At 37.9% G+C, this 27,741-nt stretch overlaps 1 protein-coding gene and 1 pseudogene across 1 annotated transcript in view; one reads left to right on the forward strand and one right to left on the reverse strand.

Moving 5' to 3' along the window:
* LOC125364126 (coiled-coil domain-containing protein 146-like) overlaps positions 1 to 27,741 on the forward strand; it is a 116,002-nt gene that overhangs the window by 74,515 nt on the left and 13,746 nt on the right. Inside the window, exons 4-12 of the mRNA XM_048363577.1 lie at positions 7,380 to 7,437; positions 13,768 to 13,944; positions 15,607 to 15,680; positions 16,849 to 17,076; positions 17,909 to 18,095; positions 24,448 to 24,543; positions 25,853 to 26,023; positions 27,179 to 27,267; positions 27,346 to 27,510. Of these exons, the coding sequence (XP_048219534.1) occupies positions 7,380 to 7,437; positions 13,768 to 13,944; positions 15,607 to 15,680; positions 16,849 to 17,076; positions 17,909 to 18,095; positions 24,448 to 24,543; positions 25,853 to 26,023; positions 27,179 to 27,267; positions 27,346 to 27,510 (1,245 nt within the window). The remainder of the gene's footprint in view (positions 1 to 7,379; positions 7,438 to 13,767; positions 13,945 to 15,606; positions 15,681 to 16,848; positions 17,077 to 17,908; positions 18,096 to 24,447; positions 24,544 to 25,852; positions 26,024 to 27,178; positions 27,268 to 27,345; positions 27,511 to 27,741) is intronic.
* Positions 10,132 to 12,068, reverse strand: LOC125364241 (annotated as a pseudogene).

Consider the following 27,741-nt stretch of genomic DNA (forward strand, 5'->3'; position numbering starts at 1 on the left):
ATAGCTATGCCCTTATGAACACATTGATGATGCTAAGTCTAATGGACTTTATGTTATGGAAATGAGTGTTATATCACTGTTGTAATTACTTTCAAAATGCCACGTGAAACTGTAGCTTCTTTTTTTGGTGATCCTCTTTTATCCCTTCCCTGTGGTCTTCCCCATGCTATCACTGTATCTCATCTGAGTACTCTGGATACTGTATATACTGGTACTGTATATACTCGGGAAGTGAAAGTGAATATCAAAATAGAGATACAAAGGATTAAAAAGTCAAACGATTCCAAAAGCCATACTTGCAAAACCACTTGGTATGAACCAACTGAACATGGGGGGAGTGGTAAATGGGAGTGGGGAGTGGGGAGTGGGGAATGAGGGAGGAGGTTACAAATAGTACAAATAGTACAAATAGTACATGAAATGTACCCATTCCCTAACATATGAAACTGTAACCCCTCTGTACATTACTTTGACAATAAATAAGTAATTATTATTTAAAGAAAAAAAAAGAATTTAAAGTAAGTTTCTCAGACTGTAATTCTCAAATAACAGGTAGAAAAGCACCTGGGATTCTCACGAGCACTTTCTAACTCCTGAAGATTCTTCCTGACATTTGAATTGTGTGTTTGTGTATGTGTGTGCACACATGCACGTGCACACCAATACTGGGGCTTGAACTTAGGGCCTCATAATCTTGCTTGGGGCTTTCTAGCAATTGAGCTGCACCACCACTTGCAGGTTTTGGTAGTTAATTGAAGGCAAATGTTTTGAGGACTTGTCTGCCTGGGCTATCTCTGAACTTTGATTCATAGTTCTCAGCCTCCTGAGTAGCTAGGATTGTATACCTTAGCCATTTTGAATCATTTTGTAAGTTTTTTTTTATGGGATTCTTACTTGAATTCAAATTTGAGAACTGTTGGTCCCTAATTTGGTTCTCAGCTCTGAGTGCCCCCATGCTAAAATCACATGAGCTCAGGGAACACTCAACTCCCTCAGAGACTGTGTCTGGCTTCAGAAAGCTCCTTCCTGTTTGAAACTTCCATTCATTACTGTCGATTCATTCCTTGTAGTGAATGCTGCCTCTCAAACCAAGCTTCCAGTGTTGTCTCTGCACTTACAAATCCCTAAAACCACAATGTTATGTTATCCCATGATGTTATTCCAGTTAAGACTGCTGAGATGAACTAAATCCTGATGAGTTTTTCTTTTGGGTTCTGGTGTGTGCGTGTGCGTGTGCATGCGTGCATGTGTATGTGTGTGTGTGCCATTCTGGGGCATGAACTCATGGCCTGGGAATTGTTCCTGAGCTTTTTTTTTTACTGAAGGCTAATGTTTTACCACTTGTGCCATAGCTCATTTCTGGCTTTTCTGGAGATAAAAGTCTCACAAACTTTCATGCCCAAGCTGGCTTCAAACTCGATCCTTAGATCTCAGTCTCTTGAGAAGCTAGGGTTACAGACGTGAACCACCAGTGCCTGGCTTTGAAAAGTTTTGATGTTGAATCATTTTTTATTTGGGAAAGCTAAAAACAATGTCTGATTGGATGTTATAGGTAAGCAATAATATTTTGCAACTGTGGAAGAAAATAGCAAAATTACAACCATTGAGTAATGATGGTTGTAGAGATGGGAAAGTAAAAGTAGGAGATGATGAAATCTGATTGGAATATTGCACATGCATGTGTAAAATACCACATTGAAACCACTTTGAACAATTAACATATATCCCAAAATGAATGACAGGAATGTAAAACAGGCCTTGGGATTATTAATGGTGTGGAGGAGAGGATAAAGGAGGATGAATGTGGTCAAAACATGCTTACCTGTGAAAATGGAGCAGGGAAACTTGCTGGGATTGGTTTAGGAAGCAGAGATGGAATGAGGGTAGAAGACTAAAAAACTAGTCTGATTGAGGTACTCTGCATTGTATGGACAAACACCTTGTATAAAAAGTTGACCCTAATTTTAAAAATACAGGGGAAATGTCAGATTGAGATTTTATTGTGCGATTTAAAAGATAGAAAATTTTTGGTCCAGCAATGCCATGCAAAAATAAAAATGTGAAAGGAGAAAAAGAGATAAAAATTGCATAAAGATGTCCATCACAACATTATTTATAACAGTTAAAAACTTAAAGTAGGGCTGGGGATATAGCCTAGTGGCAAGAGTGCCTGCCTCGGATACACGAGGTCCTAGGTTCGATTCCCCAGCACCACATATACAGAAAACGGCCAGAAGCGGCGCTGTGGCTCAAGTGTAGCCTTGAGCGGGAAGAAGCCAGGGACAGTGCTCAGGCCCTGAGTCCAAGGCCCAGGACTGGCCAAAAAAAAAAAAAAAAAAAAAAACTTAAAGTAATCTGCATTCTTTACGAAGCTGTGGAATGTCTAAACAACAATGCAGACTTGAGGTGGCTTCACACTGAACCCTCGGTGGTCAGTTTGTTTATCCTTGACTGTACCACTTTGGAGAGAAGCTAAACTCCTCCATTTGTTCATTTGCACAAGGAAGATAATACCTACCTAGCAACGTGTGAGGCTTAGAAATCATGTATGTAAAGTCCCTGTATATAAGAGGCTTAGTACATGTTAAATAATAGCTCAGTATATCTTCTCAGTGCAATCTTGAACATAGCTTTTAAATTACTAATTGTAACATTTATATTCAACTTGGGAAACATTAACTGCAAGGTAAACATACATACACATTCCGTACAATCATAATAAAATATACAGGGAAAATTTAAATAATCATCCATAGTGTGATAATAGGGGCATGATTATATTTCTTTCTATAAATGAAAAAGATACACATCTTAAATGAAAAAGTCTGTTTTAAGAAAATTGCATAATAGAAATATAATTGGTCTTAAATGTTGTAGATAATTAGCTGATTTGTGTTTATTTAGAGAAAATAAAATTTCATACTTAAAGACAAAGATAAGTTCATATCCTATGGGATAACTTCAGTGTCATGATTTCCAAACTCAGTCACAGGTTCTTTACAGCCAAAATATGACCGCACACTACCACCCCCTGGTGGCAGCTTGCCTAACATGTAGGGTAAATACATGCAAATTAAATAGCTCCAATTTTGCAAGCTGTGAAAGCAAATGTATAAGTATTTAAACTTCTGAAAAACTGAGATTCACCCTATACCATAGACAACTATAATAAAGTCAATGTCACACTCACCTTGATCTACATATTTCATTTTAAATACATTTCATAAAAATAAAACCCATATACTTCAAGTTCCCAGCCACTAATTCATGGCATTTGCTTCATTTGTGGTAACCAGTCACCTCAATCAATACTCTGAATCCCAACTTTTATTTTATGGATAAGCCTTCTACATTTAATTTTTTGTATTAATCATATTTGGAAAATCTTAAGACTTTTTGGCACTTAATAATCATGAAATGCAGAAAAACAAGAAAAAGATGGAAATTATTTCTTGATTTCTTTAGGAAATCTAGTAGATAAAATGGAGTCAATGATACTGTTAGAAGAAGAAGAAGAAATTGCACCCAACCCATCGTTACTTATTTAGAAAATCCAGGCTAAGCCTATTTAAAACAATTCCTAAAATCTAATTATAAGCATTACAATGAAAATATAAATATTCTCAATTTGTACTATTCTCATTAACAAGTGAAAGAAACCATATCTTCCTATTTACTGTACTTCTTAATGTTTTCAGCTTCTTTTGTTAATATCACCTTACAATGATGATTCGGCTTCTGGGGAAAAAAATTCTGGCTTTGTTTCCTATAAATGTCCATTTCTTTTGAAAATATCATCCTGAAATGATGATTTTGTTTCAGGGAGGAAAAGTCTGGCTTTCCTTCCTATATGTGTCAGTTTTATCCTACTAAGTAGTAGAGGAATGCTGACGTCCCTAACTGTGATTAGGAATATGAATACAATGATTTCTCTTTGCAGTTCCATCAGATTTGCCAATGTATTTTGGCTTTTTGTTATTAGTACATACCTGTTAAGGATTATTTTTTCCCATTGCAGAATTTACTCTCTCATTATACATAACGCTGCCCTTTATCCCTAATCACTTTCTTTGCTACAAACTTTGTTCTGTTTGTGATTATTGAGGAGTATCACTTATCCCAATTGTTTGGGACCAGAAGTGTTCTAAATTTTAGTGTTTTTCAGATTTGGGAATATTTGCACAGGCCATAATTAGAAATTTTGAAGAACAAGTCAACTCGCAAAAAAAATTATATGTTGTGGGGCTTGGAATGTCGCCTACTGGTAGATTGCTTGCTTAGCATGCATGAAGCCCTGGGTTCGATTCCTTAACACCACATACACAGAAAAAGCCCAAAGTGAAGCTGTTGCTCAAGGCGCATAGTGCTAGCCTTGAGCAAAAAGAAGTCAGGGATAGTGCTCAAGCCCTGAGTCCAAGCCCCAGGATTGGCAAAATAAAATAAAAATAAATAAACCAAAAAATCATGTATTGGGACATTCCAGTTTTAGGGTTTTCGGATTAAGGATGTAGTGCAACTGTAGTGCAACTCCTGTTTTCTTTTGATTAGCATCAGCCTGATACAGCTTGACTGTCCATTTACCTTTACTTTCTATTAATTCCTATATTTAATGTGAGCTTCTTATAGATAACCTACAGTTGGGTCTTATTTTTTTATTTCCTCTGACAACCTGTTTTTTAACTAGCATTTAACATAACTATTGTTAAAGTTGGATGAACAATTACCTTTGTCACTCTATTCTATTTGCTGTCTTCATTCTTGGTTTCTGTTTTATCATGCATGCTTTCTCTGCTTTCCATGGTGTTAGCTAAGCATTTTATATGATCCCGTTTCCTCTGTTGTTTAGCTATCATTTGTACTTCCTTTTTACATTTTAATGTTAGGAATAAAGCTAGGAATACAGACTTAAATCTAACCCAAGACTACTTTCAGATAGCCTTATGACAGCTCATATACTTTACAGTAAGAAAATAATCCTAAAGCTCAGTTATTATGGTCTTTTCTTTTGCCTAGACATGAGCATACATCAACATAGGCACTTAGACTTGTAAGCATATAGAACTGAATGCATTGTTGCATTGCTAAACCTATGCCTCTGCACTATGAAACTCCTGCATTCTTTTCCCCACCCTCTCAAACATTCTTAGAAAGGACAGCATGACTAGAGTGACTACATGGCGACTGGACTTGGAGAGGTTACTTCTCTGAGATCCACTATATGTCGATGGCTTAAGTTTTGCTTAGTCTCTCCTGGCATGTAGGGGAACTGTGAAGAAGAATTCAAATGCAAAATGGGTCCTTTTCCATTCCACCACTGAAACACAAGGCAATTGAAAGAATGGCTCTGAGGTTTGTAGATTAGAAAATTAGGTAAATGGAAGTGTCTTTGAGAGAAGGAAAATTTCAGAGAGGAAGATAAGAAGTTAAGTGTGAGAGGTCTTTGGTATACACAGATAGAATTGTCCCACAGGAAACTGAAAATAAACCACTGGAGAACAAGGGAAATTGTGAGCTAGAGATCCCACTTGAGAAGTCATCACATAATTGAATATATGGAAACAGCATGGAGAACAGATGTTAGACTTCAGTTAACCTATGCAACAATAACAGATACATCTGAAAATATCTGTGAAGCACTTAATGAAATTTTGTTTCTGGCTCACTCCAACAGTCCAGTGAAAGTCACATAGCCTCATAGTGTATTTGCCAAATAGATCATATAGCCAGAAAGACTGGTGGTATTCACCTTCCATTGGCAAGAATTCATCTTATGGCCCCAAACCAAAAGCAAGGAAAAGCTGTAAAATTAGACCTCCTGTATATCAATATTTGGAGAATGGTACAATAAATACCTGGTAAATCATTTGTCAGAGGAGGCAAAGGAAGATTGTCATGAACTTAACCAAGAAATCCAAAGATATAAGTGTAGACAGAGTGTTCTTCCTTAGTCTCCTTGTGAATCATGTAAGAGTTATTAATAGTTTGGGAGGGAAACAAAATTTAAATGAATTCTTCAATCTCACATCTAGTGTTTGTTTCTACTTGACTGTAGTTAAATTTGTCCATTACCTGAAACATTTGTGTAAGTCCTTGGGTACCCAGGTTCCAGCTACGCCTCTGTCTCTGTTATACTTCTTTCAGATAAGGCATTCTTCTCTAATAGTATCTATCACCACATAAAAGTAAAAGTGAGCTTTCAGCTTGCCCCTTATTCACACCTTTAAACTTTTCTGATTTCTAGGAAATTTTATGCCCATCTGGATGCAGGGGAATGTAATATGCTAGGTCATTGTAAGATAAGATATATTTCCAAATGTATATCTTTACCTCATTTGAATATAAACTATGCTTATTTCAAATACTAAATGAAATACTAAAATTAACTTCCATTGTTCTATTTATCCCAATAAATATTTATTGGGTGTTAACTATAAGCAAGCACTTTTAAAGACAATGGTGAAATAATGGTAAACAGAACAATGTCTATGCTCTTTTGAGGTAAGGTTTTCTGGAACTAAAATACATAAGATGATGTCATAGTGATTAATATTATAAAGTAAATCGAGGAAAACATGGTTGGATATTCCTGTAATCCCAGCACTTGGGAGGCCAACACAGGAGAAAAAGAAGTTTGAGACCAGTGTGGACTTATAGCAAGAAACTGTCTCAAAAACAAACAAAAAGTAAAGCAGGACAAGAAATGAGTAGAGAAAACATTGGTGCTATCATAGATTGGATGGTCTAGTACCTCCAAGAAGGTGACACCAGAGGCAGGTCTATGAAAGCTGTGGAAAGAGCAAACTAGTTAGAGGCACCACAAACGGAAAAAGCCCAGAGGTAAGAACAGGTTTAGTAAGAAGGCTGATGTGGTCAGAATCAAAGGGAGAAAGAAGCCAGTGAGACTGAAGATTCAATTTTACAGAGTCCTGTAGTCTTGGGAAAAGAGGTTAAAAATTTTGGTCCAAGTTAGTTGGGAATTTCATGTTATGGGATCTTCTTTATGCAGCATCATAGTGGTAGTTGAGGACTGACTTTACTGGGAAAGCTGGATCCATTGGAAGGCTGTAGTAGTATCTAGGCAGGCCTAGAGCCTGCCTGCAAGGAGCCTGGGTCTGGAGAGAGGTCCATGCTTCCGTATGATTACAAAATCCTTAGATAACTGCTGGGTTGGGTGTGAGCACACAGTGTTGTAGGAGTGCTAATGAGGAGGAAGCACAGGAAGTGGGGCCTGTGGGAGTCACATGCAATCATAAAGGATGAACCCAGTAAACGCGCAAACAAGCCTGGTAATGACACATAAAAGATAAAATAGAAGGTAAGTATTCTCTTGCATTTTGCCAAACTTGATTTGTTGTTGTTATTTTTGTTGTTGTTGACAGCTTAAAGGAAGAAAAGAGCCTCATACTAAAGGAATTTGACAAGATACCCAAGCCAGGAGTAAGTATTAGATTACTTAGAATTTAATAAATATAGCTGGGTTCAAATCTCTCTCTCTCTCTTTTTTTTTTACAGTGAAAAAACTTACTGCACTTTATTTATAATAGTAAGAAACTGGAAACAAATGCCCAAGGGGAAAATGATTTTAAAAAATGGGATATTTTGAACCATAAATGGAATTGTGAACCATCATTAAAAACATATGTACTAATTTGCACTCCCACCAACAGTGGGGAAGGGTTCCTCTTTCCCCACATCCCCTCCAGAATTTGTTGTTGGCTGAGTTCAGAGTATTCTAACTGGAGTGAGGTGGTATCTCAGGGCTGTTTTTATTTGCATTTCCTTACTGCCAGGGATGTTGGACATTTCCTCATATGTTTCTTTGCCATTTTTATCTCTTCTCCTGTGAAGTCTCTCTTTAGTTCCTTTGCCCATTTAATAACTGGTTTACTGGGTTTGGAGGGGGTTAGTTTTTTGAGTTCTCTGTAGATGACGGAGAATAGGCCTTAGTCTGTTGCTGTGCTGGTGAAGATCCTTTCCCATAAGGTTGGCTGTCTTTCTAATTTGGTGGCTATGTCTTTAGCTGTGCAGAAACTTTTTATTTTGTAGTAGTCCCATTTGTCGAGTCTCTCCCCTATCTGATGTGCCCCTGGGACTCTGTTCAGGAAGTTCCTACCAGTGCCTATAAGTTCTAGCGTCTCTCCTACTCTGTCCTTCAGTAGTTTCAAGGATTCAGGTCTGATATTGAGGTCCATAATCCATTTTGAGTTGATCTTAGTGCATGGTGATAGGCTAGGGTCTACTTTGAGTGTTCTACATGTGGCTGCCCAGTTTTCCCAGCACCAGTAGTTGAAGAGGCTATGTATTTTCCATTGTATGTCATTAGCTCCTTTGTCGAATATCAGCTGACTGTAAGAATGCAGCTTTATTTTGGGGTCTTCTATTCTTTTCCTTTGGTCTTCAGGTCTGTTTTTATATTGATACCAGGCTGTTCTTGTTATGATGGCTCTATAATAGAGCTTGAAGTCTGGTATTATGGTTCCTCCTGTGTTGCTGCTTTTGTCTAGAATTGCTTTGGCAATTCTATGTCTTTTTCTGTTCCATATGAATTTATGGGTTGCTTTCTCTATTTTGGTGAAGAATGTAGCTGGGATCTTGATGGGCATTGCATTGAATTTGTATAACATTTTGGGCAATATGGACATTTTCGCTATATTGATTCTGCCTACCCATGAGCATGGGAGGTCTTTCCATCTCCTTGTGTCCTCTGTGATTTCCCTTTTTAGATTTTTGAAGTTCTCATTAAATAGGTCATTCACGTCTTTAGTTAGGTTAATTCCTAGGTAATTTATTCTTTTTTTAGCTATTGCGAATGGTGTCATTTCAATAATTTCCTTTTCTGCTTGTACATTGCTGGTGCACATAAAAGGTGCTGATTTTTGTGGGCTGATTTTGTATCCTGCTGCTTCGCCAAAATGATTTATTAGTTTTAGGAGTTTGGGGACTGATTTTTTGGGTCCTTCAGATATAAGATCATGTCTTCTGCAAATAGGGATAGTTTGATTTCTGTTTTGCCAATGTTTATTGCTGCACAAGTCACAATAGCAAAACTGTGGAAACCACCCCATGCCCCACTCAAGATGAATGGTTCCAAAAAATGTGGTACCTAATACACAGTGGACTACTACATAGTAATTAGAAATTATAAAATATTGGTATTCGCAGAGAAATGGTCAGCATTAGAACAAATAATGTTGACCGAGACAAGCCTAGAACACAGAGAACAAAGGGGCATAGTCTCTTTGATATTTGACTGTTAGGGTGTCAAGGGGGGGACAGTAGAGACCAGATCAGGGAAACAAAAAAAACCTTCTTTTCAAATGGTATTTCCACAGGTTTGGGTCAGTGACTTTACATTATGTATCTAAAACCAAACAACTACTAAACATAAAAAGGTGTAGAATAGACCTACCAGTGGATCACAATAGCTCAACAGCTATGTACATATGATCATATAAGATGAGGATAAGCAAAAACAACTCCAAGAGAAGGACACATTAGGATTCTATTGTTCACAATACATTTAAAGTTCTAGGTGAATTTCCTTTGGCATATGCTATGTGGTTACTGTATATGATTTTGGTACACTGGGTATTGTATATATGCCTACTTGATCTAGGGAAGGGAAAGAAAAATGAGGGTAAGATATCACAAGAAATGTACTCACTGCCTTATTATGTAACCTTACCCCTTTTGCACAACACCTTGTCAACAAAATTTAATTAATAAAAATAATAATCTTTAAAAAGCACATGTAAGAAAGTACTTAATGACATATAGAGTCCTATTTTTACATTACCCCAATATCTTCCTGTACGGTTTCCATTTCCAACCCTCATTCAACTCTTTACCCCTCCTTATGCAGACTAACTTTGCTTCCTATTTTGAGACATCTCCATCATAAGAGACCTCTGTAGTTTCTTACCTGACATTTGCCTTCAGCCAGCCTGTCTGCCGTTTATGCTCCTCTCTTGTGCCAATAGCTGAGACATCCCAAAGAAGATGAAGCTCTTCATGTGAGCCCAAGACCTGCCCTCTGCACACCACCACAATGAAATGAAGGTGCTTTAATTCTTGTAATCTAGTCAAAATCACCAGTTTTGATCAGTCTCGAACAAGTATAGGCATAAGCCCTCTTCATCTATACAAAGCTTTCTTGTCTATTTATCTGACTTCTTTTCAGTATCCAAAACTTTAGTTAATAGCTCTTGTGTTTCAGCAGTCAATGGAGCATGGGAAAATTTACAGTATTCTCCTTGATAACATTTTGCACCTGTATGATAAAAATTGCAAGGGTATTTATTATGCAAATACAGGCAGTTTTCACCTCTGGTACAATGTCCTTATACATAAAACTTAAAACCTACACATTTCCTTTTTCTTCTCTATCTCTGCATTATGATCAAATTTATACTGGTCTCCCTTAATATATTTTCTTTCAAGGAAATAATTTGCAAATCTGTTTTCCCTGATGTTTCACTGTGTGCTGGTTGATGGATTCCTGACTCATTCTTTTATGCTGCTGCTTCTCCTGAGGTTCTCCATCCAACTTGGGCAGACCGCGGTTCTTCGGTAGGGCATCTGATCCTTTGTTTCCAGTGGTTGGCCATTTGCACTTCATTTTTTTCTGTTTTTTTTTTTTTATTATGAACAGCTTTACAATTTTTATTTTTTTTGTTTAGCAGCCTGCTGTATACCTCTTCTTCCCTCTTTCTTCATAGATTCTTCAGGAAATGGCACAGTCAGAGCAGCATTTGCCATTTCTTTAGCTTGCATATACTGCTGAAGTTCTTTGGCAAAGTTATCTTCCTGTTCCTCACTACATATGTCATTGTCACTGTATGTATCATAGTCCTTACTTCTTGATTTTCTATTTTGTAAACTCTTTGGTGATTCCATAAAGTTTCCAAAGTGCTTACATTTTCCTGGAATTTTCTCAGACTTCAGTTTTACTTTCCATTTTACTTTCCCTCCTTGTGTTTCTTTATCTTTGGTGTCATCCTTTTCATTGCTGGTTCTGCAGTTTTATCCTGCACCACAGCCTGGGAGAATTTTATAACAGACCATAAGCTTCTTTATTCTTTCACTTTCCTGAAAATTCTTCAACAGCAATCCTAGTGCTTCTTTGTAATTGGGGTTCTCAATGCCATTTCAGGGTCATATTTGGGATTGGTTGGACATGTTGTATTTCTTCTTGCCATATCTATGCCATAACCACAGAGTCTCAGAACCGGGATCCAAAAATCTCTTTAAAAGTAACCATCTTCATTATGACAGACAAAAGACCAAGAATTCATAACTATTGGTAATACTAAAAGGAGTATCTACAGAGCTACTGAATAAAATATAAGTGGTTACCTATTGTAAGGTTGGGTTAGTTGGCATATAATATTGGCTATGTTCATCTAGACATATCTGCTTTGTTTCCAGAAGAAAATAAGTTTCTGTGGTTGGCACTTAAAACATTCTTTTCATTATAGCTATTATTCACATAGCTCTTGAGAACAACCCAAGTTATTGCAAGAATATTTAATAACGAAGGTGTACCAATTTTCTGTTTCTTAAAAAGTAGAGCATTGGTTTTACCCCTGATGTCACTGTAAGTGATTTTGGTACCCTGGGTATTGTATATAAGTTTATTGGAACTAAGGAAGGGAAGTGGAACATCAAAAGGGAGAGACAAAGTATAGAAGGTGAAGCAATGCAACAAGCAATACTTATAAAACTATATGCTGTAAACCAACTGTACAACCCAGGGTGGAGTGGCTTAGGGAGAGGGGGAAGTGGGAGAAAACTGAGGGAAAAGGTAACAAGTTTGATAAAAAATATACTCACTGCCTTATGTATGAAACTGTAACCACTCTGTACATCACTTTTACAATAAATAATTAATTTTTTCTTAAAGTAGAGCATCTCAAAACTTAATGGGGTAATACAATTACTTCTTCTATGGTTCTCAGTTCTTCTGGTCTGTACTGGTTCAGTTGTAGCTGAGAGGTCTTGATTGGCTTCACTTGCATGTCAGCCATGTGGCAGTCAGGATGGTCAGAGGTCACATGCCATTTGGTCATGTGATATTGGAAGGGCTTCTAGCTTCAAGAGAGGGAAAATCTTGACATGCAGTAACTTTTTCAAGTCTCTGTTTAAATCAACTTTATAACATTCATTAGTCAAAGCAATGCACATAGCTATGTCTAGGGAAGATTGGCCTTCCCTTTTAATGGGAAGAAGAGCAGCACAAAGACACATTTTACTTATTCTACAGAAGAAATAGAGACTTATACTTTGTATTGTGTCTCCATTCTTGATGATTAAATTTCAAAATTTGTTGCTCATGGTTGAACTTTAGGGCAGCCCTCAAAACTTGTTTAACATTTAGTAAAGTACTATTATGTAAATGCTATCTATGTAAGTACCTCTAATCTCCAGTTACAACACTTTCACAGGAGAGAAAAAAAGTTTTTTGAACTTTATCCCAGATTGTAGGTATGCTAGTAAATTTTTCAGTGATGTGACCAAAATGCTAAAGGGAACAACTTTCCAAGGAAAGAGATATCTTTTGAATCATGGTTTCCAATGATTACTTCTATTTTTACTTGGCTCCAATGATTCTGAGATGATGGTGAGGCAAAATAGCATGACAGAAGGAACAATAGAGGAGGAAGCTGTTCATCTCATAGAGGACAGAAAGCAGTAGTGAAGGAGGGATTTGGAGCTGGTGTAATCTTAAAAGTCATGCTCTTAGTAACCTCCTCCCGTAGCTAGGTCCTACCTTCTTTTTTTTTTTTTTTTTTTTTTTTGGCCAGTCCTGGGCCTTGGACTCAGGGCCTGAGCACCGTCCCTGGCTTCCTTTTGCTCAAGGCTAGCACTCTGCCACTTGAGCCACAGCGCCTCTTCTGGCCGTTTTCTGTATATGTGGTGCTGGGGAATCGAACCTAGGGCCTCGGGTGTACCGAGGCAGGCACTCTTGCCACTAGGCTATATCCCCAGCCCCAGCTAGGTCCTACCTTCTAAAGTTTCAAGAACTTCTCCAAATAGCACGACCAGCTGGCATCCAAGGGTAGGGCATTTCAGCCTGTGGAGGACATTTTCCATTCAAGCATGACAGTAGTTAATTAATTTTACTATTTTCTAGCAACAGTATAAGGAAGGAGCTGAGCACAAAGCCCAGAGCAGGTTCATTAGAGCCATCTAGTTAGTACCATGTAACCTTTCTGAATATAAGGTTTCTCTCCCATAAGTCAAGGTTACCCATTAGTAAGATATGAAAAAATGAACTCCTGTTAGTCTGAGACAGAGGGTATTTGGGGACAATTTGTAGAAGCTAGAAATGTAATATTATTATGAAAAATTAAAGTACGAAGGGGTAGGAAGTTGGTCATCCCAGATATGAATCCCCTTATCTTTAGTGCTCTGTGTGACTCAGGCTAACCAAAAGCCAGATATTCAAAGATTATTTGAAAATGATTTCTCAAGTCACAAAACTATAAAAAAAAAAGAATAGAAATTTATTTTTATTGTTTTTGGCATGTAATAAAAATTAACTTGAAAGTACTTAAATATGAAACGGTTGTTTTTAAATTACTTAAAATCTAATGTAAAAATGTTTAATTAAACATACTTACTGAATATATCACAATTAAATTTCATCTAACTTTTGAGAAATCATTCATGAGCCTCAAAATAAATACAATCAAAGTGGCAAGGGTTTGGTTCGGTTTTTCGGTAGATAAATGTTTTTCCATCCAGATATTTTTATGACTTTTAAAGGAAACAGAGAAGAAGACGAGAATTCTGAGAGAAAGTACTGAAGAATTGCGAAAGGAAGTAATGCAGAAGAAATTAGAGGTTAAAATCTTACGGGAAGATTTAACAACTAAACAAAAGCAATTATTAAAGGAACAAAAAGAGCTCCAAGAATTAGTAGACTATCAGCTTGCTTTGAAGGTATGTTACCCGACTGCTTACAAATATTGAACATTGTGCATGAATGGAAATAAAAATAAATAGGCATCAAGGTTAGACTTGACAGAGGTGGATGGTATTGTCACAAAAGTGGAAATGCTGTAAATTGGGATGGATTCTATTAAAGTCAACCTAAATTCTGGGAATTCACAAGACTTTAGCATGTTTGATGGTATTATTCTCACTTGAAGCCCTGAGCTTGGGGAATAAGCCTCTCCATACCCTCCTTCCCCCAAATATTTTTCAGTATTAGAAGTGAGTGTCAGAAACACAAGTGTTTCCTTGAAATGCAACCAAATACCCTAACTGCTTGTGAATATTTGTATTACTTTGTCCTTCTCTGCTTGATTATTTCACTATACTTCCTTTTATCATAAAAGGGATAAGGAGACTCTAGTTATGCTCTAGGAGACAATGAATTAAAATTCATTTTATCTTGAAGAATATATAACTCTCAAAACAAATAACATAAAATTGTTTTATGACATAACATCTGGGAATTATTGGCTTAGAGGATAAATACTGTATACTCTGGTATTTTTTCCCTTAAGTCTTGGAGCAGTTGGTCATCGTGTGTGCAGCTGCTATTGGGATCATGGGTTTACCTTTAAGCCCCTCATGTGCATGAATATCTTCCAAGCATCCATTTCTAATTTTGTGTTTGTAACCTTTTAACTCTTTTTCTTGACAGAAACTCCTTAATTGCACAAGTTTCAAGCTCACTGAACTTGGATTTGTTTCAGGCTTGAGCAAGATCCCACAGAAAAACATCCTATCCTATCATAATGCTATATTGAATTCAGCCTGCATGCTAGTTCCAGTCTAGTAAAATCCTCAGGCAGGAAAGGACTTTTCCAAAATCCTTGCCATAGAGCTTAAGCAGAGCCTTCCATGATTCCACAGAGCATGGTGGAAAGTAAAGATAGACAAACTTACCTTCTGACCTTAGCCTTGCCATTTACTAGTTATGGACCTATGATTTAACTTCTCCTAGAATGAGCCTCAAGCAGTGTTTCTTGGAGATAGAACCTAAGAAACTCAATAATTGAAGCAGAGCTCTTGGGAGATTCCTACCAGAAATTGAGAGCAGGAAAAAATAGGTTGGGAAGAAGCTAGACCAAAATATGATACACATGTTAAGAAAACTCTAGTCTCAACTGGATACCAAAGACATTCTTAGATCTTGAATTGCTCTATGAAAGCTTTCTCCCAGAGCCAGTAGGGATAGGCTGTTACATTACCAGTCAGTCATTGATCAGACCTGCTCCCTACTTTCTCCCTCTTCTTGCCTATTCCCTTAAGAGGATGCTCTTCTCAGCCCATGTCAATCCAATGGAGAGGAGAATAACTGCCTGCCCCCAGCAGCATGTATGGGGAGAGGCACCCCAGTGAAGGGAACCTTTGTAGAGCAACAATTGTACTTGGCACACTCAGCTACTTGCTTGTTAAAATAGTAATTATCTTACAGGGTCTGTATGATTAGTGAATAACTGAAAAAAATGATTGAATTAAGTCATTTAATTCACACAGGAGAGCTAGTAAAAATTCTATATATTGTAGCTCCTTTTTCCAAATTAGTTTGCTTGACTTAATTGCTTCTGGTCCAAGATTACATAACTAAACATGATTGTTTTTCTTTGCTAGGATGAAGTGATTCACTATCAAACCATTCCTGTACAAATTGTAAAAGACATAGAAAAGATAACACGCAAAAAAAAGTATGATTTCAATTTCTATGTTGAATCTCACCCAGCCCCACCTCCCCCGAGTGATATGTGCACACATTGTAATTTTAGAAATATTTAGCTTATGCCCAAAGTTGTATACTGTAAGTTCTTTAAAAGAAATTAACATAACAAATCATAACTATGTATAGCACTTATGTCTTTACTATGGGTCAATATTCTATTTCCACCTTATATATTTTTAGAGAGTACTCCAATCATCTTTAACAAACTAGGGAACCACTATCTAAATGAATTAGAATTTTAATGTCTAGAATTATGTTTGCCACTCAGCAACCCAAAAGATAGTAGTTTCTCACTGAGCCCTCAGATATTCAGATTTGGATCTGGGGGTCATTGAAGAAATCCTATGGGTCTTAATGGAATGAAGGAAGAAGGAAGGAGGGAGGGGGAGGGAAAGAAGGGGGCAGGAGGGAGAAAGGAAAGAGGAAGGAAGGAAGGAAGGAAGGAAGGAAGGAAGGAAGGAAGGAAGGAAGGAAGGAAGGAAGGGAGGGAGGGAGGGAGGGAGGGAGGGAGGGAGGAAGGAAGGAAGGGAAGAAGGGAGGGAGGGAGGAAGGAAGGAAGGAAGGAAGGAAGGAAGGAAGGAAGGAAGGAAGGAAGGAAGGAAGGGACAAAGGATAGAGGGAAGGAGGAAGGAAGGAGAAAGAAAGGGATGGAGAGAGAAATCAGAAACAGGAAAGGAGAGTGAAAAGGGAGAGTAGAAAAGAGAAAGAAGAACAGAAAGAAAAAGGAAGGATATATATCTATATCTATATTATCTATAAATATATATAATCTAGACAAGTAAGAGGGTCTTGTGACTGATCTTAAAAGAAGAGAAAACATAAATATATAGCAATGGTTCTACAAACCAAATTCCATGCTATCACAGTTGATACATTCAAGTCAATTCCAGAAAGTTATTGGAGTAAGGGTAGAATCACAGAAGAAGCAGCAGTGGAGATCTGGGTGGGAAATAGAGAGGCTGGGGAAAATCCTTACCCAGAGGGGCACTCAAGGAAGATACCCTCTAAATTTCTGAGAATATTGAGTTTATTATGAGCTCTTATGCTTGAAGTTATATGAAGACAACATGAGCTAAAAATAAGATGTGTGTGTGTGTGTGTGTGTGTGTGTGTGTGTGTGTGTGTTCCCTCTACAGAGAAATGGAAAAGAAAAAGCTTGTTTTGGAACAAGAAGCCAAAGAGCTAAATGATTCCCTAAAGAAAATTGAAAACAAAGTTAGTTCTATAGTAGAAGAGAAGGAGAATACAATAAAGGAAGTCGAAAGCAAACGAACCTTACTTGAATTTAAAGAGCGAGAATATGGCCAATTGATCAAGCAAGCAGAATTAGCCAGAGAGAATGAAGCATCGTTGCTATCTGAAAGGTTACATTTATGTGTTCTGTCATCTAAATTTTTCTTCAGTGTATTTTTTTATTATTTAAAACTATCTCAGGGCTGAGGGGTGTGGCTCACATGGTATTTGCTTACCTAGAAAGTGCTAAGCACCAAGCTCAATCCCAAGTACCTGTCAAAAAAAAAAGAGAGACAGTGGGAGACAAAAACCAAGTTTAGAAGGTTTCATATTGATTCAACAAGCATTTTTATAGAATTTTAAATAAAGCAGATTGAATTACTCTTTCCATTGTTTACTCATAATTTTCCTCAATTCTCCAGTTTCCAAATTTAAAGACAAAATGTACTGCATGGTTTGTTTCTGAAATGCTCTTCAAAAACTAAAGCACTAGAATGGTTATAAATTAATCCTTCCATTAAAGATTACAGTGAGTCACTGGTATGAATATAAATGAATGTTTCTGAGACCATCCCAACTTCTTAATAGGAGAAATTTTATGATGTGATTTTCTGGTAATATTTTACTTCCTACTTTTTTTTCCCCAGTGGTAGTGATTGAACTCCAGATTGAATATGCTGGGCACTGACACTGAGCTACATCGCCAGTCCTGTACTTCTTATTTTTAAGTAAAATTTGGGGGCAACTGGAGGCCTTTGTCTCTGTCAATCTATTATTATATTTGGAGGTTTGATAAGATGCAGTTTTAAATGATACTTGCTTTGGGCATTGTTTATAATGTATGGTTCTCACAGGAGAATAGTTCCGTAGGTACATACTGAGCATGCTATCTTGTTAACTTTTGAAAAGCATGAAAAATAGCTGATGAGGAATCGCTTTCCTTTTCTCTCTTTACCTGGTCAGAGCACTCTTGGATATCAATTTACGGAATAGTCTCATCGACAAGCAGAACTTCCATGATGAAATTTCTCGCCAGCAAAGAGAGAAAGAACGGGGTTTTCGAAATCTGAAAAAGATGGAACGACTCTTGAAAGTCTCCTCAGATGAACTCACTCAAACTCAAACCTTGTACCAAAGGCTCCTACTAGAGGTAGGTGCTGGGAACTATCTGTTTCTTAAACCCATTGCTATCTTTAGAAGTAAAAACACTTTAGGAAGTTTTGTTTGCTACCAACACAGAATTAAAAAGGGAAAAGACCAAAACACAATTGTCAAATGTTTGATGCATTTGAAAACTACTATACAGTGATTGTAGTCTTGTCATAGTCTTTTGTGTTCCTTTTCTTGGAGTAGGAAAAAAATGTCTTGTTTTGATCAAGACATCAGCTTGGCTAGGGAACTAATTGAGACTGCCGATTATTGGAAGCTAGAGCAGGCTCAGGGGGTTCTAGTGAGTGTGGGGAAAGTGAATGTGGTCAAAATACTTAGTGGCTATATAAGAAAATAGAACTATGAAGCTTGTTTTGGGGATAGGAGGAAGGGAAGAGAGACACAGAAAGGCATTAGTCTGATCAACTACATTCTATGAATATATGAACATATCAAAGTGAAATTCCCTTGTACAACAAACTGATGCTAATAAGAAATGGGGAGAGAAAAAAGGGAGAGAGAAAAAAAGGAGAGGAAGGAGGAGAGAGGAGAGAGATATCCAGCATGGTACTATGGCATACCTGATGAAACAATGTAATATCAAGTGTCAGTTGGCCACCAGCTCCACCTAGCCAAGGGCTGTTTAAAATCCAAGGTTAAGCTACCCAGAGTATCAGAGGTGGACTTCAGCGAGAGGATGCTTACCATAGCTGTTACCTTCTTGCTACTTCTAGTTCCCAGTTGAGAGGCTTGGACCTCCTGTCTCAGAGGCTTCTCACTCAGTCAGCACTGTGTGTTGAAGGATCAAGAACTACTGTAAAGGCTTCTAGAAGGTCCTTAAAAGGGCTGAATCCTTTCGCTGGAGCTTGGGTTAGTGCATGTTTGGATGAAAAAGAGATGCCACTGTGAAAGCATCAGCTTTGTGTACAGAACTTTACCCACTGTTTTAGAAATTGAAACAGGGCTTTCAGCTGTGGTAAATATATTCGGCCCTAACCTGGACTTTCTGTGAACATGGAAAGTTTATAGCTCCTATTTCCTTAGAGGCTGAGTACTGCTATATATCTAATTCTGGACTGAGGGATTGTGGACAGAGAGACGTGACACTTTCATCCTAGAACATCCAATTGCCCTCTAGCCCTTTCCTCCTTTCCTGTTGTAACTGTGGAAATGTGTGATGGAATAGAGGGGCTGGACCATGGAAATACCTGCAGTAGTCTTGGAGAGTCATCTTAATTGGCCATAAGCATTGTGAAAAGTAGTATTTGCAATTGGAAGCTATGATATTTAGGGATTAGTTACTGGAGTGTAACAATATCAACCCTTCAGCAGTGTGAAAGATTGGTTAGGATTACGTGGGTTGCTAGTGATTAAGATTTAGGTGCATTCAGGTGGCACACGTCTTTTTCTTTTTAAACTTTCTATCTCAAGAAAGCAGAATGTGTTTTTTTTACTCATTTTCAAAAATATACATATTTATACTTCTTATTGTTATATACTTTCCATAATCTTATTGCAGTCTCAACAGATGAGTTGATTCTTTTCCCCATAATCAATAGTATGAGAGGGTGTTGCCTCCAATAAAGGCATTGATCAATTTGTTGTCTAGCTTCTTGAATCACTAAGAAAATTTGATGTCATTGTGATTCTTGATCCTTTGTTTAAAAACTTTCCTTTGACATGCTGGAAGCTTGTAGGCTCCTTCTTTTACCTCTGGAAATTTTAAGTCTGCCAATGATATATTCCCAGGTGCGAGTTTTCAAACTGTATTCATTGTGCTAGGCAATCAACAGGTTCATTGTTCATTGAATTATACCATTTGATTCTAACACTTTGTCTTGAACTCTGACTTTTTTCAACACTATTTTCTCTATTTTCTTTCTTTCTTGGAGTTCTTTAATGAGAGGGTTGATCTTCTACCTTTGATCTTAACTGAAAGGTTGAGAAGTGATAGATATTAAGCGTTCTAAAATGCTTTTTTTAACCTCTTATTTAATATTCTTTTGTTTTGATGGTTTGCTACCAGAAAGATTTTCTCAACTTTTCCATACACTCTACCCTTTAATCCTGCCAACATATTTTATATTACCATGAAATCCTTTGTTCTCCAAATTTTTATAGTACCTTTATTTGTATTTTACATCTTCTAGCAGTAGTTTCTTCTTTCTACATGGACTTTATTTTCGTAATATCACTTAAAATAATTTCTTTCTTGTATTGGTTGTGGTTTTGTTATGTTTTTTTTCTTGTCTCTTATGAGGACCTTCATTCCAGCAGGCTATGGTTGTTGGCTATCTGTTCATGTTAAAGCATGTGACTCTATAAAAACTAACTGAGATCTGTTTCAAAGCTTGTTGCTATAGGTAAATACATAAGGATATAAGCCCTTATAAATATTAGATTTTATGTAAATCTATAAGCCCTTGTCTAAAGAGGAGTTTACACTGGAACATGCAAGTCGTTCAGATCTAAACAAATAAACATTATTTAATGTTGCACAAAACATCTATAAAATATTAAACTAAAAGACATTTAAATATATCGAATCTTCTTCCTTTGGTTTCAAGAAAAATCCCCTGTGATTGCTCTAATATAGTTGCAGTGAGATACCTAACTTCCTCTTTGATCTTAGGACTTTTAATTAGCCAGCCACTACCCACAGCTGGCAGTACTTGAATAGAGGAGTGAGCTGCACCAGTCACTCCCACTGGACATTTCATATTTGTATGCAGTCCAAAAGGAAAGAGATAAAGTGTGAGCATCCAAGGCTTCAGCTAGTCTTCAGAATTTATTTTCCCCAAGACAGTTGTTTAATTCTTCTACCACCTTTCACTGTACAGGAGACCCTCCCAGAAATTTAAGAGATGAGTAAATGTCTGAAATATTTTAGAAAATATCAAAGCAGTTCACTTTATACTGAGGTTTGCTGCTATCAAATAATTGAGAGGTTCAGAACAGCCAGGTTTCTTGCAAAGTTACAAATGATCATTCAGATTGTTGGAGTCTGGAAGACAAGACTTCAAAATGAATAGTAATGATCCCTGGGAATTGCCTTGGCAGTAGAAATGGGGAGCAGAAAAGGATTTGTTTTTTAATCTCATGTATTTCAATGTTCTGGTTACAATAAACACATTTTCGAAAGTGTGAAATGCTAGGCTGTAAATACCAAAGCAAGTTTACCAAGCTTGTTGCCATATTGAAACTAAAACTTGGAGCTAAAGTTTAATTGCCTCACTTCACATAAATGGTGGAGACTTCAGCTGAACTACAACTTAACTTTCCAGATTGCTTTTGAAAGATTTACTTTCAATTAAGTTTGAAATTTGGCTTCAAGAAGTAACAATCCAGGTGCCAGTGGCTTATCCCTGTAATCCTAGCTACCTAAGTGGCTAAGGTCAGGTTAGGAGGATCACAGTTGTCAGACTCCTTCTCTAGCTAGCTGGTGCAGTGTTATGTGCCTGTCATCCTTATGACAGGGGAGGCTGAGATCAGAAGAAACATGGCTGCAGCCAGACTAGGAGAAAAAGGTCACAAGTCTCCCATCTCTATGGCATAATCTAGTTGTGGTGGCACACACCTGCCATCACAGCTATTTTGGGAAGTAAAGCAAAGGAGGACCATGCTCCTAGTGCATACCTGGACAGGAAGAAAGACCCTATCCTAGAAACAGTGCAAAAAAGGGCTGGAGGTATAGTGTAGGGGTAAAGTGTCTAACAATCAGATGTCCCAAGCTGAAACCCTACTGCTGAAAAAAAACAACAGACCAAAAGTAAGAGAAAATTACAGTGGCTTCAATAAATGGATGATTGTTTTGTTCACAGACATAGGTATGCCAGGTAATTTCATATGCTGGATTCTTTACCAGCTTTTTTGTCATCCTTAACGTGTATATTTCCTCCTCATAGACATTACACTTTTAGTTACCAGCTCATACAAGAAGAGGGTTGGGGAAGAGAGCAAAAGGCAGTAGCTGATTTGACTTAGAAGGCTCTGGGATGTGTGTGTGTGTGTGTGTATCTGTGTTTCTGTGTGTGTCTGTGTGTGTCTGTGTGTGTTACTGGGGTTTAAACTTAGAACTCTGAGTAGGCAAAGGCTCCTTCACTGAGCTACACCTCCTGCCCTGTTTTGTACAGGAAATTTTTGAGAGAGGGTTTCCCTTCCTCCCTAGTTGTGTACCTGGACCACAATTTTCCTATTTTCTTCTCTTCCCACAATAGCAAGGATAACAGAACACACCAGCATACCCAGATTTTTCAATTGTGACAGGGTCGCATGGACTTTTCTGTGCAGGCTGGTCTCAAACCACACTCCTCTCAATTTCAATTTCTTGTGTACATAGGATGACAAATATAAGCCACCAGCACCCATCTGGCCAACTTTTAAAAGAAAATTGTCCCTTTTCAAGAACTCTACTCACTTACATCTCATTAGTTTGTTTTGCTCATACTATCAGTCACCCCTGTCTGCAAAAGGTGTCTGAGGATTCCTGGATACATGGTAACTCTGGACAACAATGAAGTTTGATTAATAAGGCCAAAATGAAGAGATGATAGTAGTCAGGCAACCAACAGGCTCTGCGACCAGTGGCTTACCTTGTTAACCTCTCCTACAAACCAAACATATGTAATTCCTGCTGAAACTAGAGAGCTAGGTTTTTGTGCAGAATGTTAGAAGGTGTCAGGAAACTGCTAGCCAGAATTCAAAAATGAATGTAATTCAGTGCAATATTGTTTATACTTTGAAACAGTAGAGGAGAAAATTAAAATGTCTGACACTTCATGTCGGGAGCCTTTAGTTGACATAATGACTAGTGCATATGCTCTCATTAGTTTTGCTGTCAACCTTACAAGAATTTTTGGTACAGGGTAACATCCATGCACAGCATTATCTGACCTTGAGAGTACATGAGAAACAGCCCGTTCAGGCTCACAGTAGAGGAGAGCCAGACAGGACCGCTGGACTTTTCTGTCCAAAGGGGCACTTACCACTACTCTAGGTCTTCCTCTCTGGCTCCATACCTCTTCCATGGCCTTCCCTAATTATGCAAGTCGTCATTGAGCTCTCTTCTGCTGGTGAAAACCACAGGATTCTGTGTATTGTTCCATGGGTCTCTGGAGACAATCTTCTCTCCCTAAATCCAGCCCCTTCATGGCTGCTGTCCATGTAGGCAAGGCTGTGTGCAGTTGGACAGTACAGAAGGTTATCTCTTAGGGACACTGATTCATAGATGCTGGGGCATCTGAAGATACACTTCAGCCCCTGTAAAATAGTAGCTGGAGCTCAGATCCTGTTCTGTGACCTGAGCTTACTGAATAGCATGATACTCTCCTCTTGGGACACTAGCTCAGGGCCTGGAAGCATGTGCTGTTCCTGCAGGAAATGAACCACAGCAGTCTGGAGGCATGTATGTTTATAGAAATGGCTGAAGTCAAGTAGGCTATAAGCAACCCCTAGGTGAGCTTTCCTGCAGCCTTGGATGGCAACCCTTGCCCCACCACCTGCAATCAGATTTCTCATAAATGACTCTCCCCTAATGTAGTTTAATATAGGGGGAAAGTGCAAGCCTATGCAACAGAAAGGAAATGGTAAAAATTAAGTATCAACAAAAAAAGTTGAGAAGTTTTTCTTTTGAGTAAGAAGTTTCTAGCCACTCACCAAACTGTTATATGGAAGTAGCAAACTATTTCCACTATTACTAATAGCTTCTGTTTTTGTCCTATAGGATTTCATAAAGGAAGTTAGAGTTTATTAGTGTAATAACCATAGAATTTTCACATCTTCAAGGCCCTGAATTATGAAGCAGAGCACTATATGCTCTATGGTCTAGGCTTCCAGGCTCTGAGACTCATAATCTGGGTTCACATTTGCACCACTGGGATAATGGAGTTGTGTGTTCTCATCTGTACAATTGCTGGAGGTGATAGTATTTTCATATACTGCATGCAATATTATGAAGATTAGAAAAGAAATCACTCATATAAGCTGTCAGAATCTTGACACAAAATTAGTTGATGCTTAGTATTAGCTAAGAATTAAGAAAGGGGTGATGTGGATAAAGGTGCATTGTACTGATAAACTGACACATTGAGTTGGAACCCCTTTAGATACTTCTTAAACATAATAAAATAATAAATTTTAAATGATTTAGTTTTAAATGATCAAATTTTAGCAGCTAGAAAGTCTTCATATTTCAGTTTGCCATACTTGTATAAGGAATATTCAGTATCATAAGCATTTCCTATAACATTGAGAATCATGATTTGCCTCCAGTATTCAAGAACCATGTAATGAGGCTGACTGTGTGTCACAGAACCTTTCTTGTGAAAATATTTATTTCACATTTTTATTTCCAGAGGGATGCTATTCGTGAAGATGCTGCCATGTTACACGAGAGAAGGAGAGAGCTCCAGAAGGATGTTGAAATAGCTAAGAGGAATTTGGTCCAACAGGTTAATATAAACTGTGTGTGTGTATGTATGTGTATGTGTGCGTGTGTGTGGCACTGAGGATATAAAGCAAGGCCTTGAGCATGCTAGGTGAGCACTCTGTGGCAGAATTACATCTACAAGGCCTTCCACATCATTTTTTTTTGCAAACTGGAAAATATTTATTTTTCTTTAACAAGGTGTGTCTGTGTGGGGGGGTGTGTGCATGCATGTGTGCACACATGCACATGTGTGCATACCAGTCCTGGGGCTTGAACTCAAGACCATGGCTGGTGTCCTTGAGCTTTTGTATTCAAGGCTAGTGCTCTAACACTTGACCCATAGCTCCACTTCTGACTCTTTGGTGGTTAATTGGAAATGAGAATCTCACAAATTTTCCTTCCCAGATTAGCTTTGAATAATGATCCTCAGATCTCAGCCTCCTGAGTAGCTGGAACTATATTCTGAGCCATTGATACCTGGCCTTTGACAAGACTTAATCCTTTGTCATCACAAACATATGACCCTTAAAGTAGAAACCAGATGAATCCCAGAAAACTTTGAATGATAAACAACTAGCAATAAACTTTGCATGGGAAAAACTGTAGTCTTAATATTTCTGAATTCTAAAACTTACTTTGAATTGTTTTGTGTGTATATATAGTCCTTCCTTATCTTAAAGTTTACCCCAGTCCCATTAAATTTGAAACAAAAAGGATGTGTTTGCAATGGTGGAACTTGTACAACCAATTATATTTTAAAGCAGGATTATTGATTTCAGTAAAACTAAACAGCTTTGTTTTACCAGTATATCATGTAAAATTTCTCATTTTTGTTTATTAAGATAATGATTAGAGTACTTTCAGATGTACTTTTATAGTTCTTCTCAGAGGTCTCTTGAAAACTGAGTAGGAAAACTTTCTATCCTGTTAATTCACTGGTTTCCACATTCTTTTTAAAGCTGAAAAATTAGAGCTAAGGGCTGGGGATATGGCCTAGTGGCAAGAGTGCCTGCCTCATATACATGAGGCCCTGGGTTCAATTCCCCAGCACCACATATACAGAAAATGGCCAGAAGTGGCGCTGTGGCTCAAGTGGCAGAGTGCTAGCCTTGAGCGGGAAGAAGGCAGGGGCAGTGCTCAGGCCCTGAGTCTAAGCCCCAGGACTGGCCAAAAAAAAAAAAAAAAAAAGAATTAGAGCTAAGACAATGGGGTGACTTTGTTTTATCTTTCCATAAAATAAATCCACACAAAAAATGAGAAGGTAATCTAATATACGAGCATTACTGTGTTACTTCAGTCAAATAAATTGCAACTATTATGTTTTTCAAAAGAAAATTCTATCAGAAAGTGAGTCGAAGTTAGTGGAACAGCAAATGGCAGAAGAAAGAAAGCTTGTGAAGGAGCAAGAGAGCATTCGAGACCTGCTGTCCAACCTGGTCTGGACAACACAAATCAAAATTGATGAGAGGGAACAGAAGTTCAAGGATTTCCTGAAAGCCCAGGTAATGGCATCTTTCTAGCCATTCCTTAAGTTCTACAAAGTTCAGAAGCACTCATTTTAGACAAGCAAAATTAATTAGAAAACTGTTACTGTAAGTCTCCTTCAAATCCCAATGACTAAATTTTCCCTAAACAAGGTTCAACAATGCACTGATTTAAGGGGGGGAAAAAACTACAAGTCCTAGGATCAACTTACCAATAGTCAATAATATAGAGAAAGGGATAGGTGTGAACAGATGATCCATTCAGTGAGAATAAGGTCATTGACTTGAGGAGCAGGGCTAGCAGCTGATAGAAGCTGGATTCACAGATTCCTACCAAGGTTTGCCAAGGACAACTAACAAGCAGTAGCAAGCACTCAACAGCTATCCCTCCCATCAAATTAGTATCATTTAAAGCAACACCAGGATGCCCTTAGTTATACTATGTCTCCATTCTCCCAGACTCCTGAAAAATGTCAGAGACGGCTCAGTGCCACATTCCAAAACAACCAAACCAACACTATATTTCAGTTATCCCACTCAAGGACAATGTCTAAATCTAGACATAAGCTGGGGATGTAGGTTGGTGGTAGAGCACTTGCCTAGCATCTACTAAGTCCTGGGTTTGATGCCTACCCAGCCTATCATCCACAACTTACTTTTTTCTTTAGTCAAGATAGGGGGGGTTGCTAAATTTTTGCCTAGTCTGGCCACAAACTATGATCCTATGAATCTCCATCTCCTGAGTAGCTAATATATCCTACCATTCACAATTTACAGACAAGGGGATCGAGAGTTCAAGGCCAACCTGGATGATCCAGTGAGATATCATCCTTCATCTCTCTTCCAAAAACTCCATTCTCACCCAGTCTGGGTGTTCAGACTCCCATCACTCTGTCAGTAGTTTCCTCGACTTTTTCAACCAGTGCTAGCTCTTTACTTGCTTTCTTCTCTCATTCTTAACTTCTTTGTCCTAGCAGTATGAATGACTTCAGTGGGAGAGGCAGTTTTCAGATTTGCATGATCCCCTCGCCCTATTCTGCACAACCTAACAGGTCAAGATGTAATTTTCCTTTATAGGTAGAAGTGGTGCGGGGAGCAGCTGGGAGAACTCAGTTGTGGTGGTTGTGATTGTGGTGGTTGTTGTTAATCTCACTCATGATTTTTACAATGCAGCAAAAATGCAGCAATGTTATTAAAGAACTCAAAGACAAAAATCTTGAAATCAGGATACACAAGAAGAAAGAACGTGAAAATCATAGGAGGTAAAAATTCCATGATCTATTATTTAAATGGGGAATACTGAGTTTTTTAAGTCTCAAAAGCACTTCGTATTTTCACAGACTCAGAGAGTTCGCTGCATTATATGACACCATTCGAAATGAAAGAAACAAGTTTGTGAACCTGCTTCACAAAGCCCAGCAGGAACTAAATGAGCTGAGAGGAAGGTATAAAATGTCATTAAATGAACTGGAAATTTTAAGAAATCGTGAAGTTGTTCAAGAAAGGTAAGATCATCACCACCATTGTCTTTTCTAAGCCTTGTTTTCTATTTCACTGGAACTTTAAAATATTCTGGAGAACATAAATAAGAAAGCAAGGCCTCATCTCTAAAATATATGCAGAACTAAAAAAACTACCTTCTTCCAAAACAAAACCGCAAAGAACCAATAGCCCCCTCATCAAGTGGGCTAAAGACCTACAAAGAGACTTCTCTGATGATGAAATGAGAATGGCCA

Source organism: Perognathus longimembris, chromosome 15 (genome assembly GCF_023159225.1).
Source record: "Perognathus longimembris pacificus isolate PPM17 chromosome 15, ASM2315922v1, whole genome shotgun sequence".
In the NCBI taxonomy this organism is placed as follows: domain Eukaryota; kingdom Metazoa; phylum Chordata; class Mammalia; order Rodentia; family Heteromyidae; genus Perognathus; species Perognathus longimembris.